Source organism: Mastacembelus armatus, chromosome 13 (assembly GCF_900324485.2).
Source record: "Mastacembelus armatus chromosome 13, fMasArm1.2, whole genome shotgun sequence".
Taxonomy (NCBI): domain Eukaryota; kingdom Metazoa; phylum Chordata; class Actinopteri; order Synbranchiformes; family Mastacembelidae; genus Mastacembelus; species Mastacembelus armatus.
In genome coordinates, this window is record NC_046645.1 from 13,454,217 (window position 1) to 13,466,857 (window position 12,641).

At 40.6% G+C, this 12,641-nt stretch overlaps 1 protein-coding gene and 1 long non-coding RNA gene across 2 annotated transcripts; one reads left to right on the forward strand and one right to left on the reverse strand.

The window, feature by feature from the left end:
- Positions 1-924: 924 nt before the first annotated feature.
- Positions 925-4,120, reverse strand: LOC113145278 (uncharacterized). Its single transcript, XR_003297229.1, has 2 exons — positions 4,011-4,120; positions 925-2,802 (listed from the first exon to the last, which is right to left on the reverse strand). It is a non-coding gene; the product is annotated as an uncharacterized LOC113145278 (long non-coding RNA).
- Positions 2,760-10,701, forward strand: tsr1 (TSR1 ribosome maturation factor). Its single transcript, XM_026331701.2, has 15 exons — positions 2,760-2,916; positions 3,874-3,977; positions 4,061-4,289; positions 4,554-4,688; positions 4,834-5,288; positions 5,613-5,757; positions 6,295-6,497; positions 8,347-8,561; positions 8,675-8,834; positions 8,916-9,026; positions 9,156-9,288; positions 9,691-9,807; positions 9,988-10,128; positions 10,232-10,306; positions 10,405-10,701. The coding sequence occupies exons 1-15, from the start codon at positions 2,790-2,792 to the stop codon at positions 10,581-10,583; spliced, it is 2,529 nt and encodes an 842-aa protein (XP_026187486.1). The 5' UTR covers positions 2,760-2,789; the 3' UTR covers positions 10,584-10,701.
- The last annotated feature ends 1,940 nt before the right edge of the window (positions 10,702-12,641 follow it).

Sequence of the window (12,641 nt, forward strand, 5' to 3'; positions counted from 1 at the left end):
CACCAAGTCGTCTCTTTTTTTATTTTGCCACCAAGAGGAAGTCAGGTCCCCCATGTCACTGTGCAAACAGCTCTCAGTCCCCACAGTGTAGCAAAAGCACACACACGCACATTTAGAGAATAATACTTATATTATTATATTAGTATATAATGGCACTGGAACAGTGTTATGTGCATTACTGTGGACATCCACTACAGGCAGCTTGCTGTTGAGGTACTTCCCCAGGCTTTCCACTATATTATTCCTGAGGGTTTAGCCATCTCTAACCAGCAGACAGGGAAATGCTGAAATAATATATTGAGTTTTTTAAATATATTTTATATAGCTAGTTTATAATAATTTTAAGGATAATTTTTGGATTTCCCAAGCTGACTATACATGTAGACATGGCACTTAACATCAGTAGACAGTGAGCATGTAACTTGATAGTCAGTTATTGTTTACTAATGCATTCCCTGCATTAGGTGGTTCTGTGCATTAGGTAGCAGTGTGGATAAGAAATCTCTATAGCCTCTCTGTCAGCAGTCCAAATTCTCCCTCTGATCATCACTGTCGGCTTGGAAACTCAGCTTGTAGAATAACCTGTCTGTTGTAAACCAAGCAAATGTTAAAGTTCTAATTATGTTGGCTCTGTTTAAGTGCTTCCTGATCAGATGGTGCCACGAGACTGGTGCTGCATGTGTGCTGCACAAATTCCAGCTTCTCCATAAGGAATGAACATCTTAGAGGTGTCAGCATCCCATAATAGTCCTGACAAATAGGCAAATGGGAAGCAAAAAAAGTAATAAAACTGCAAACCAAAGAGTGGGCCCCTAATCCTGCTATAAAATGTTATAAGCCCTGTGAGAAATAAATAAATTGGATGTAAAAGTCTGTTTAATATGACTCATCTATCTGAAATGTAATTACACATTACTCTTGTCCTTTTAACATTTCCTCTCCTTTCAAATTCAAATTTAAATTTTATTTGTCACATACACAGCTATGCACAGTACGACATGTAGTATAATGCTTGTATGACTGAAAAAAATTGCACTGAAGAAAATGTAATATGATAGAAATAGGAATATGTACCCTAATTGAGTTAAAAATAAATTAAAACATACATAGAACTTCCTAGTAATAAAAGCTACAGAATATACAAAATTGTGTATATGTGTGAAGGTAAAAGTATTACTATAAGTATAAAGATGTAGTGTAGAACATGATAGCAACAGTATCACAACACGACAGGTCCTGTGTGATGTGAACATGGCATGAGGTACTGGAAACTGCCCACTGTCCTGTTGATGATAAGGGGACGGCAGCTGCTCTCTTGCTTTATATTGAAGTCCACTATGAACCTTTTCAGCACACAGTGGTCTGCTGATGTGTTTTCTTCCATCACAGCACTCCTCAGACATAAAACCTAAAAACACAACAGGTCAATAAGAAATTCATTGGCAGTGATGATGAATACTATTGTCATGCTCCTTGGCTTACGTATGCTGTGTTAGGCTGAAACATTAGGACCCAATATATAAACGACACTGATATGGCAGGAATGTGTTCTCTTAATGAATGGGTGTAGAAGCTGCTGAGGTATTCTGTCTAGGACTCCCTCATTTTCTTATCTTTCCTCCATCTTTCTGTCTCTGTCCTCTCTCTGTCTATACTTTCTGCATGTACCTCTGGTCCTGCAGCTGTATATTGCTGATACGCAGTTACTGGCCCCACCAACATGCACATTGTTTAGTTGTTGTTCTTTTCTCTCTCCTCTGTCCACTCACCCCAACCGGTCAAGGCAGATGGCCACCCAAACTGAGCCCAGTTCTTCTGGAGGTTTCTTTCCTCATCACAGTCACCAAGTGCTTGCTCATAAGGGATTTGTTGGGTTTTTGTAAAGTGCATTGAGATAATTGCATTCTGATTAGGAACTATACAAATACATTTAATTGAGTTGAATTGAATTGAATCTCAGACATGGTCTCATGAATCTCAGACATTGAATCTTTATGTCTTCTCTTTGTTTACTTCTTTCAAGGCCAAAAAGAGTGAGTAACTTTTAATGAAAGACTTCATGCCTGGGAAACTCCAGAAAAAGATGAATCATTAGAGACTGCAGAGCAAGAGTATTAAATATCGAATGGTGATGAAAGAGAGTATGGATTCTTCTTATCAGAAGTGGGTTATTCTAACTGTAGACATAAACACAGCTCACAAATGATATCATCATTTGCAGTACAGGTGTAGTCATTCATAATTTAAAATATTGCACTAAGAACGTATTGATTTTTCTTTGCTTATTATGTCATAAAATCACAATTACAAATGTGTCTTCAACATTAGCAGCCAAATACCTTTTGTACAATAGTCTACTGCCATCCACTGATAGAGGATGTATTCAGGTGTTTTATGTAGGACAGATGTATAAAAATACAGAATTATCTGACCTGCAAAATCTTACTTAGTAATGGTATGTATTATGAGGGGAATTCATTTAAACAATCAAACCTAGAAGTAATTATTAAATAGAGATTTGTCAGTGTAAGGTGTACTGTCAGGTGTAGTACCTGTACAAGTGTAGTTCATGTACACAGCTATACATTTCAGTACATTATGTCCATATACAAAGTGTGCTTGGTTTGCCTCTGTCTCTCCCATTTTGTAAAACTGCGTCTCACAAAAATCTAAATTTGGATTTATTACCAGCTTTTATTTTGAAGTAGTAGTTTTTGGCAGCGCTGAAGACACGCCTTTGTCGTGACGCTGCTGCTGCAAGTCCGGAAGTCATAGTCTGATTTTCCCACATGGTGAAAATGGCTGCGAATGGGGAGAAACAACAAGGCCACAGAGCCGGTGCATATAAACAGAAAAATAAAGGACACAAACATGGCAAGCACCGGACGAAAGGTGAAATTGAGAGAGAAAACAAAGGTAAGCCATTTGCGGTTTCGAAGTGTGATTTAACAGCTGGTGTTAGCTGTGGTGTATTAACGTAGTTTGGGGGTGTCCTCTGCAAACACACGTGTTGAGCTTTCTAGATGATTTACAGACGGAATCAGTTTAGTGGAAGATGCTGTACATGTAAATCACGTCTTTTAAGACACTTCGCTTTATGAAGTCGCATAAAAACGTCAAATCGTGTGCCGAGGTGGTGGAGTGTGCATCTGTGACCGCTAAAGATCTCCCAGATGTGTCAGGACAGTGCTGTTAATGCATGCATTAAATGCATCGTATACTCTAAATGCACTCTCAGTCAGGGCAATAGCATTGCAGCCAATACTGCCTTTTAATTGAATGTGAATTCTGTTGTAAAACAACATAGGCTGTTCATACTGGGAAGCTGTTGTGAAGGTGTTGTGACACTGGACTGAACTAGAAATAGAGTTACACTTAACTCTAAAGGTATTTTTGATCAATTGTCCTCAACGATGTTGTAGGCATCGATTATAAAGTCAGTAGCTTACAGAAAAAATATGTAAACTAGTGGGTGCTGTTGATAAGGAGTTTCCAATGATCGATACTGGCTCTGCAGAAGGACGGGGACAGCATATTGTATTAGTTATTTTCTAAGCTGCAAGGTTGTGGTTTGTTTTGCAAGGCAATCTTACACACACTTGTAAAATAAATGGCCTTATACTTTAATGAAGTTCCAGAAAACCTAGATCGAAAGGAAAATTAGTGAGTTGCAATTTTGCACATTTGTAAACATCCACTCTATATCAATGAAGAATGAAGAAATTCATTAATAGTTTTTTATTCAGCGTAAATACTGTGAGGTTATCCTTACAAAACATCCAAATCAGAATTCGAAAGTGTGCATCTACACATGTGATAACACGTCACTGGCAACATACTGTTGTCATAAATCCTTGTGTCGTACTGTTACAGGGAGAGTGTCAGTGACAGCCCTTACCAAAAAACAGAGGAAGGCGCAAAAGAAGATGGACAGAAGGAACAAAGCCAACCAGCTACGCAGGAATAAGAAAGAGATGGTAATTTTTATTTATAATGAAATGAAGTTTTACCTTAGTTCCTGAGTGATGCTGCAGAGTTTCAATGTCTCTTGTTATTTTAGGTCCTGACAGAGAAGCGACGTCTAGGTAGCAGGGATGGTCCTCCACATTTGGTTGCTGTGGTGTCCCTTCATGCTGGAGTCGATGCTGGTGCTGTTACCAAACTGCTCCGTGGAGAGGGTGCTGGGGGTGTCATACGCCAGGAGGGGTGCATCAGTGGTGTCACTGACAGTTTTGGGCTAATCCTGCCTCGTTTTAAGCAAAGGTTCATCTTTCTAAACCAAAGCACGGGTAAGCATTGAAGGATATGGAACTGTTTTTCTTCAAAAAAGAAAAAAAGCATCCCTACATCTACAGCTGCTCACCTTTTTACAAAGGTTGTGCTTTTGTCATTGATGCACTTCAACAGTGTAATGTAAAATCTTTCTGTAGAGCAATTCAAAAGAATTATTTATAGATTGTGCTATGGTACATGCCTTTGTTGTATTATTTTGTTTTTGAGGTGAACATTTTTTTTGTCACACACTGAAGCTTGTCTCATCTTTCTCTGCACAGCTGACATGCACTCCCTGCTGGATGTGGCTAAGACTGCAGATAGCCTGGTGTTTGTATTGGACTCTACTGAAGGTTGGGACAGCTATGGAGACTACTGTCTCTCCTGCCTCTTTGCCCAGGGCCTCCCCAGCCATGGTGGGTATAAACTTTAACAAACTGCTCAAACATTTAGGCTCCTCTATTGACAGTGGCATAGCAGATGTCATAGTAGATTTTCTATATTGATTTTTCTTTTCCTGCTGTGCCGTTTCTAAGCCATTGTCTCTCTGTCCCCATCTAGCCTTGGTGTGTCAGGGGGTGTCTGATCTTTCTGTCAAGAAGAAGGTCGAGTCCAGAAGAGCTCTGTCAAAGATCATAGAGGTCCGTTTCCCAGATGCTCGTCTCTTCCCTCTGGATTCAGAGCAGGATGCTATTCTCCTTCTCAGACACCTGGGCACCCAGAGACAGAGAAAGCTTGGTTTCCGTTCTAGACGTTCCCATCTTTTGGTTCAGAATGTCACTTTTACACCCAGCAGCCCTGCTGAGGGAACAGGTGGTGGGCCCACTGGCCTTGGTACTCTGTGTGTCTCTGGGTATGTCCGTGGCCGTCCTCTACGGGTTGACAGGCTGGTGCACATCAGTGGACATGGGGACTTTCAGCTCAGTCAGATTGATGCTCCATCAGACCCTCTTCCCCTCAACTCAACTACTCCAAGACCAGCAAAACCTGGCAAGGGGGTAGATGTTGACATGCTGGTAGGTAATTTGGGACTTTGTTATAAATAAATAGTTTTGTTACATATATTTATTATTTATTTACATTGTTTGTAAAGGTTTTATTCCATAATTTAGCATGGCAAATGTGTATTTGTTAATGCATATGTACGTGAAAACAATAGAATATAGTTTGATAAACAGGAAGAAGCATAAGTGACTCTAGATTGCCTGTCTGCAATTCATTAGATACAGAGATTTATCTTCACGAATTAATATTTGCACAATAAGTGGAGCATCACCCTTAAACGCCAAAACATCGGCATGTATTTTAGTGGACTTAAAACACTTGGATTTTTCCCACAGGATGGAGGTGATGACGAGGCTGTGGTCCGGGTGCTCATGAAAGCTGACCCATCCTGCAGGGAGAGTCTGCAGGCAGAAGCTGAGGTGGATCCCATGGAAGGAGAGCAGACATGGCCAACAGAAACAGAGTTGCTGGAGGCTGAAGGTACAGAAACAAAATTTACACAATAGCATTTTAAAGATATGGAAAGATGAGGTTATCTGGGAATGTACATAGAATATTGTTCAACATAGGGGTTGATGCATTGCTTATGCATGAGCAGTCACGCCTGATTTGATTGGATTCAATATTCGAGCCTGATGTTTGTTTTTTGAACAATCCTGTCCAGTTTGGTTTGTCAGGTGTTGATGATATTTGCCACATTTTCTTTGATTATGATTTTATGTGACACCATCAGACAATGTCCTGGAATCAGTTTAAGAAGATTCCAAAACCAATTGGATAGATTAAAAACAACCAGTCAGTCACATTAAAGCATTGTACAAAGATGTGCAAGATTAAGTTACCTGAAAACAAAGTGTCCCAACATGGCAGTATTTTGCTTGCCTTAATGTACCTAACATTAAAAACCATATCTGAGAACAGAGCTGAATCAGAAGACTTGCTTACTAGTGCCTTTCTTGATTAAAATACAGTCACAGGACTGTAAATGTTTCTGGGTTGTTTCTATGTGCTGCTCAGAGGCCAGGAAGAACAAACGTCTAATGAAGGTCCCTAAAGGAACATCAGACTACCAGGCCACATGGATTGTGGATGAAGAAGATGAAGAGAACAGAGAGATGGATGAAGAAAGCAGTGATGATGATAATGATGATGATGATGATGATGACGAAGACGAAATGATGGATGAGGCTATGGCTGATGAGGAGGAGAATAACTCTCAGGTATACATTAAAGTGGTTTTGGTCATTTCAAGCCTTCACTGGAAGACAGTGAAAAGACAACAAGCAGTGATGTAGCAGTGTGCGTTTGTGAGAGATCAGAAGCAGGATGCCACTGCTTCAGGCAATGAGGTTGCATAGAGTGTCAAGGGAAAAACACAACAAGATGCAAACAGATGCTGAGTGACACTAGGTGATGAAGTCTCAGCTTCAAAAACAAAGATAGCAGAAAAGGAAAGTTTTTCTCTAAGTTGTGAAATGTGTATAACAAACAGGTAAAAAATACTAATGAATAAACAGAGTGCAAAATCGGTCTACAGATCAAATATGTTTGAATAAAACATATGAAATTTTACTTTGGGTTCAGTCAAGTGTGTCAACTAATGAATGTTAATTGTTTAGTAAAAAAAAAAAAACAATTACAAAAAATTTTTCAGTTATATGATTGATATAAAATGCTGAAGCCCAACCCTGTAGAAGCTGGACTACATGTGTTTGGCATTATAATTTAATGACTTAGTTACAGTAGTTAATTATGGAGTTAGTTATATTTTATCAATTTAAAGTTTTAGGGTTGGTTTGTTCAGCTCTTTCTTGTTGTCATAGCAACAGCGTGGCTGCAGTCAGCATAATCTTATGGCGGATGATGAAGACAGTAATATGTGGAGAAGCTAGGAAATCTGAGTGTCAGTGATTCCGGGGCTAGAGCGGTGCATACGTGACCCACGGTCAGTGCACCTCGCTGCTGAGAGCAGTGTTTGTTTTCTCAGTGTCTGTCTCTGGCTTATAATGCCAGGCTGCTTGCCGCAACAATAGTGTTTTGAGCAGGAATCCTGAGAGAAGCCTCCTGTCTTCCTGTCCTGTGAACACAGCTTCCCGTCTGGTCGAAGGAAGGGCTCGACCATTTATTTATTTCCAGCTCTGGTTGAAAAGAAATCGGGGGAACAGGTTTATTACGATCTGTAATTGTTATTAGCATGTGTTTGATGTCGATGTTAGTGCACAGACATACGTATTTAGGAGCTAGTAACAATAGGGAAAAGGGTACTTCAAATGATAATGATTATTATTATTGCTGTGGGGATGTTGGAAAGGTTGGGAATCAACCCCCTGCTGAGTGCTTTCCCCTTATGTGTCTGGCTCCTCCTGTAATTTGCCAGTCAAGGAAGCCCTGTGCTGCCTGCTTTCTTTGATGACTTGTTTCCTTGCACAAATATTGTGTATTGCCCATGGAGCTTGAATTTCTAGATACTGTAAGAGTGGACATCTGGAGGCAGTCATTTGTAGATGCCCTGGGAACGGCACTAAATTTAAATATATGCAAATCAAAGATTGCCAGAGATTTCATTCTGGCAACTCCCTCACATATATACGTACTATTGCTATTGTGCAATTAAGCACAGTACAAGTCTTCTCAAAACAGTGTTCTTCTTGTTGCTGGGCTGGTCTTGTTATGTTTGGCTATTACACAATTACAGTGTCTATACTTAGAATCTCTTTGAATACACTTGTTTCTTATGTTCCCTTCTCATCATTGTTAGTAAAACATTTAGGCAGTCCTGTAAAAAAAAGTTTTACTCCTCTTATAGCTTGTGTTAATGCAACCTTTCTTTCTAAATCAAACAAAATAAACCATACAGAACCAGTGGGTATAACTAATTTTGCTGCCACTATTGCTATAAAGGGGGAAAATCGTTGTGACACTGGTTTTCATGTGGTCTTACAAATTGCAAACATTATTTCAGGCTGGAGGGACCATTTTTCTACTAGCAGAATTTCTCAGACGCTTCCCCTATCTGTAGTAGTCATTGCTTAGAATTTGCTAATAAGCTTTACCACCTTTTCTGGTCAGGACTCTGGTTCAGGCTATGCTTCCGAAGCTGAAGAGGAAGAGGAGGAGGAGGAGGAGGTGTGCTCTACAGAGCGGGCTGGAGCAGATCAGCGTTATGATGACCACATGGATCAGACTGCAGAGGAAGAAGGCCTAAAAGTCTATCGTGAGGCTCGGGCCAATGAAATGTTTCCAGATGAGGTAGACACACCCATGGACACACCGGCTAGAATCAGGTAAATTCTGCAGGGTGTGGAAATAATATGTGAAATATAAAAACAATTAAATAAAAATTAAACATTAATTTTCTTTATCTAGTTTGACCGCTGCCACTGTCCCCTCTTCCCAGGTTCCAGCGCTACAGGGGCCTGAAGAGTTTCCGCTCCTCACCCTGGGACCCCATGGAGAACTTGCCTCTCAACTACTCACGCATCTTCCAGTTCCAGAGCTTTGAACGCACTCGCCGCCGCATACTGGCTGAGGCTGCAGCTGAGGAAGAGGGAGCTATGGTAAAAGAAAAAAGAAGTCATTAAATATGGTGAGGTCTTAGATCTGTGTCTTCACTGACTCCGCTGCTCCTCGTATTTCAGGTAGGCTGGTATGTTACACTGCACATCATTGATGTGCCTTTTTCTGTGATGGAAAGTGTCCAGTCAGGCAGACCTTTGGTCTTGGTGTCCCTGTTGCCCCATGAACAAAAGGTATGATCTGTGGCTTTGACATCTTTGTGTCCCTACTTATTACTGCCCATTTGCTGCAGAGTCACACTGACAATACAGTATTACTGTTACTGACTTTTCTGCCCTGTTGCTCTTTCCCTCTGCACACAGATGTCAGTGATGCACCTTTTAGTGAGGAGACACCCCGGCAACACAGAGCCAATCAAATCTAAAGAAGAGCTGGTGTTCCACTGTGGATTTCGGAGGTTCAGGGCTGCTCCTATCTTCTCTCAGCACACCTCAGGTAGAACACTTGCTAATCTTATAAATGTGCCTGTGTACATCCCTATTTTCAACTGTAAACCATTTACACAAATTAGTAAAAAAAAAGAAAAAGAGTGCATCATTAAAGGTTTACTCACACCAGCATTCATATTAGTTGCATTTTCTGCCAAAATTCATTCATTTCAGTGGCACTTATAGCGATAAGCAGATTTTTTTTTTTTGGCAGAAGCAAATAAAATTTTAACAGAGACTTCACTGCATCAGGGATTTGCCGTTTCTTCTGTTCAAAAACATGAGCGGAGCAGAATGGTTGTAGAAGCAAGTGGTGTGAAACAAATTTCACCGCTGAATAAACAGTAGCGGATAATATCAAACAGTAGAAAATGTACTTAATGTTGAACTCAGCTCTGCTGTCCTCTAGCTGACAAGCATAAGATGGAGCGCTTCCTCAGGCCAGATGCCCCCACTGTGGTGTCGGTGTACGCTCCCATCACCTTCTCTCCTGCAGGTGTCCTGCTCTACAAACAAAGGAATGATGGTGAGATGAAAAGTCCTTTGTGCTCAGAATTTAATAAGCAGAATTTATTACTGGTCTGGCTTCCTTGGTTTAAACCTTTGTGCATGAATTTTGTTGTCTCTCTGATTTTTATGTAATTATCTACTGAAGCTAATTCTGTGCCAGTATTTATTTTTGTTTTCTTACCACTGTGTCTTTTAGGCATCCAGGACCTGGTGGCTACAGGCAGCCTGCTCAGTTGTGACCCTCAGCGTGTTGTGTTAAAGAGGATTGTACTGAGCGGACACCCATTCAAAATCAACCGGCGTTCAGCAGTTGTCCGTTACATGTTCTTTAACAGGGGTGAGAGGATGCTCTCACACTTATGACACAGAATATTCCATAATATTTGACTTCTCTGGCTCTATTTGATGGTTTCCTGTTCCTTCACTTTGTTCTGTGACAGATGATATAATGTGGTTCAAGCCAGTGGAGCTGAGAACAAAATGGGGTCGGAGGGGCCACATCAAAGAGGCTTTAGGTGAGAAAGTTCAAAAACCAAATTTGGTGTCAGCAGCCTCTTCAAGCAACGTCTGCATTCTCCTGCAAAGCTTGACCACAATTTTAATTTTTTTTCAGGAACTCACGGTCACATGAAATGTGTATTTGATAATCAGCTGCGCTCTCAAGACACTGTCCTGATGAATTTGTACAAGAGAGTGTATCCTCACTGGACCTATGACCACTTTGTGCCCTTGCCTTTACCCTGGGTCAAGAGAGAGGGCACTGTGGAGTTGGACGACTTGGATATGGAATAGAGGAGAGACAACAATGCAAGACTAAACAAAGAGACCTATTAACAGAAATACAGTATGTGGTCACATGCCATTTTCAGAAAGTGTAGTCCATATTAAATAAAACTATTTTGATCCCCAGGTTCAGCTGTTTTTTTACTTGGAGCCCTTTTTTATCTTCCTAGTTTTCTGCTGTTTTTGTCCACTAGATGGCAGCAATGAATAAGTATTCATAAAGCCTCCTCACTGTTTTGTTAGGCAACGTTCACCTTTGTTTGAAATGGGTCAAAACATTTGTGTGGCTACCACTGAACAAATAGCTGTGTGTGTAGACATACTTTATGATTAATTAAGCTGTTACCAAAATAACACACAGGTCAGCAATAGTTTTCATAGTTTTCATGGACTCATATCAAGCCCATTACACTGGCAACTCTTTGAAGTCACGCAGATGTGGTTTAAAGCCTGTAGCCACATTAAAATGCACCAACTGGGACAAAATCATTATATAGATAATGTTTGTGATATTGGAGGAACTTTAATCATGGAAAAAGAACTCCCAAGTTGTACTTTTAAGCAAAAATTCTTTATAATCTCTCAATGAAAAACTTGTGGCCTTAAATATTTGACAAATAGCAGCTGTCAGGTTCATTTATTTATATAATCTTTTATCAGAAACAAGTCTCAGTAGACTACTAAAAAGAAGCTGCACAAGCTAGTTAATCACCAGCCTCAGGATTAATTTAATACACTATGAAACAACATAGAGCACAAAATTTAAGACTTAGTCATCTTAAGATACAGGGAATCCCCAATATAGTGAGAAGGCAAGAGAGAAAGCAAAGGTTTTAAAGACACACATTGCTACTTTCCTATACCTAGCTCCTCTGTCTAAAATTGCATGAAGATCTAAAAGTAGAAGTACTAATAGTACTTTGCCCCCACCCCCCCCCCCACACACACACACACGCCCTTCTTTTCCTCTCTCCATGGTGGTCTTGCCCTGTCTGAAATCTTCTTTTCAGCCCTAGTCAACACACACACTCAGATCATGACCTCTCTGTTGTTTTCGAACCGAAGCTGAATCGCTCTACAGTTGTGCGTCCTTCCCCACCCAGTACTTTCTTACTTAGGAAAACACTGATTTATGAATTCCAATATTTATCATAAAACTGAACTCTTGCATGCTTGCAGCAACATGATTCATCTGTGGGCTCTGTTGGGACTGCACCACAGAGGCATGCCAATATGTCTGGGAAACCAGAAGGTGAAGACTTTGGGATGGAGAGAAGAACATGATCCAAGAAAGGGAAGGGAACAAAAGTTCACTCTGTGCATTTTTATTTGATTACAGGGGGAAAAGTTGAAGAAAAAAAGATAATACAATCGAGAAAGACAAATGCCTCCATTACCCATGGGGGGCAAGCTGGGAGCTCTGGACAGTTTTGAGGTAACACTCAATTTATTTCCTACTTTACTTTTTTTTTTTTTACACATATTAAGGCAAGGGCACAGAAACAGTGATGTGTTGAACACATCTTGTTAAGGCTGAGGGGAGGGGTGTTGTGCACTCTGCTGGCCAGCAGTTCATGGTGAGGGGAGGGGGGAATTCAATACCCCCAGGATGGAGAATGCGCTTAAAGTAACACATGTACAAAAATGGAACTGAATTTAGATGTGTACACAACATTTTTCCCTGACACTATCAATTTGAAACAGATAAACATTTAGCTGTTCGGGGACCAACTGCGACGTGGTACAGCTGAATCCAGCCCTAAGTGATGTGTGTGTTTGGCACAGGCCACCCCGTCAAGAGGACATGAGCACTGGTGACTTAGTGCTGTTTGGATCAGGAATATCTTGTGGTTCCCAGTTCACTGCCACCACACTTAGCTGGCTCCCACTGAAGATATAATGGGTGAGAGATTTTTCCGTTGGATGTGGATAAAGAAACAGACAGAAAAAAAAAAAAGGGGGGCAGTGAGGGAATTAGAGATAAGGGAAGAGCCAGTTGATGTTCAGCATGAATAAAAGCAGAAGTAGTGGGAGGAAGCAGTCAAAGGAATTCAAAAAAAGGGGGAT

Excerpts from the sequence above, each read along its gene's own strand:
- tsr1 (XM_026331701.2), top strand. The coding sequence starts at position 2,790 with ATGGTGAAAATGGCTGCGAATGGGGAGAAACAACAAGGCCACAGAGCC. Across the intron at positions 4,689-4,833 it reads CCAGGGCCTCCCCAGCCATG|CCTTGGTGTGTCAGGGGGTG; the intron begins GTGGGTATAAAC and ends GTCCCCATCTAG. Across the intron at positions 9,808-9,987 it reads CTACAAACAAAGGAATGATG|GCATCCAGGACCTGGTGGCT; the intron begins GTGAGATGAAAA and ends TGTGTCTTTTAG.